At 65.6% G+C, this 1,124-nt stretch overlaps 1 protein-coding gene across 1 annotated transcript in view; it reads right to left on the bottom strand.

Annotated features, from left to right (window-relative positions):
- Window positions 1–227: 227 nt before the first annotated feature.
- NSF (N-ethylmaleimide-sensitive factor) overlaps window positions 228–1,124 on the bottom strand; it is a 101,118-nt gene continuing 100,221 nt past the window's right edge. Inside the window, exon 17 of the mRNA XM_004684065.2 lies at window positions 228–287. Coding sequence (XP_004684122.1) covers window positions 228–287 — 60 coding nt within the window. The remainder of the gene's footprint in view (window positions 288–1,124) is intronic.

Here is a 1,124-nt window from a genome sequence, read left to right as displayed (position 1 = left end):
ACCGTGACAAGGGAGTTTTGTGAAGCAGGACAGGGAGAGCAAGGCAACAGTGCACCCACTTTCCTTGCTTGGTCTCTCAGACCTACAACACAGCAAAGAAGTCTAATAAACGGCAAAAAAGTTGTTCCAGAAGGGCGGCGAACTCAAATTTCTACCCACTGCAGAGCGACTCTGAGACTAGAGGCCGCGCGGCCGCGGCGGGCCGGGCAGCCCGGTGCGGTGTGTACTTACGCTCCTTCTTCCCTTAAGAGGGCCAGGAATTTCCTCACGCGGTATTCAGCATCCATCTAAAGAAGTCGGGAGAAATACAGTCGGGTTAATAACGAGGGGCGTCCGGCACGCCAAGGAAACGCTTGGCTTCATCGTCCACGTGACTGTGCTGACCCGCAGGAACGAGCCACCTGCTCCTTGACCAGCCTCCCGGGGCGGTGCGCGGAGACGCGGGGGTTCCAGCACAGGAGGGGCTGGGCAAGCTCGCGGGGGCTGGCCTGTGTCCACGGCGGCGCCGGCCAGGGGGCGGCCGGAGCCCCGGCCCCGGTCCTGTTCGGTGCGGCCAAAGCACAGCCGGAGGCCACGTTTCTGCTTCGCGGCGACAAAACGGAGCAGACCTCTGAGCAGAAGACGGAGGCCGCGTGCGGAGAGGAGACGGCCGCACCCCGCTTCGGCGGCAAGGTCGACGGCGCGGCGTCAGGCCCGCCGAGCGCCGGCCCCCTGACTGCATTTTCATTTTCTTCTGGAAATTCCAGTTTGTTCGGCAAAGACACCGCCCAGAGTAAGTCGGCGGCGGCGCCGTTTGCCAGCAGCGCAGTGGAGAGCCAGGCCGAAGGCGGCGGCGAAGGCAGAGGTAAGGCCGGGCGGCGCCCGGGGCTGGGGCGCAGGCCGCCCCGCCGGGCAGAGGAGGGTCTCCGAGGCGCTGGCACTTAGCCCAGCCCACGGTCGTGCCCAGCTCTCTGGAAAGGGGGCGTCGTCCCCCCTTCCTCAGTCTGCGGACAGCTGGACGCAGCTGAAAGCAGCTTTCGGAAGCTCTGGCTGCTCCAGGAGGCAGAAAACAGCATCGCCAGTTGGCCTCTGGGCGCGCGTTTCGCTGCCCTCCTGCCCCGGGAGGCGCCGCCTGGCCGCATGCC

The sequence above is a fragment of the Condylura cristata genome, unplaced genomic scaffold (genome assembly GCF_000260355.1).
Source record: "Condylura cristata isolate star-nosed mole 26May11 unplaced genomic scaffold, ConCri1.0 scaffold00017, whole genome shotgun sequence".
NCBI classification, from domain to species: Eukaryota; Metazoa; Chordata; class Mammalia; order Eulipotyphla; family Talpidae; genus Condylura; species Condylura cristata.
This window is presented reverse-complemented; position numbering and strand designations above follow the sequence as displayed.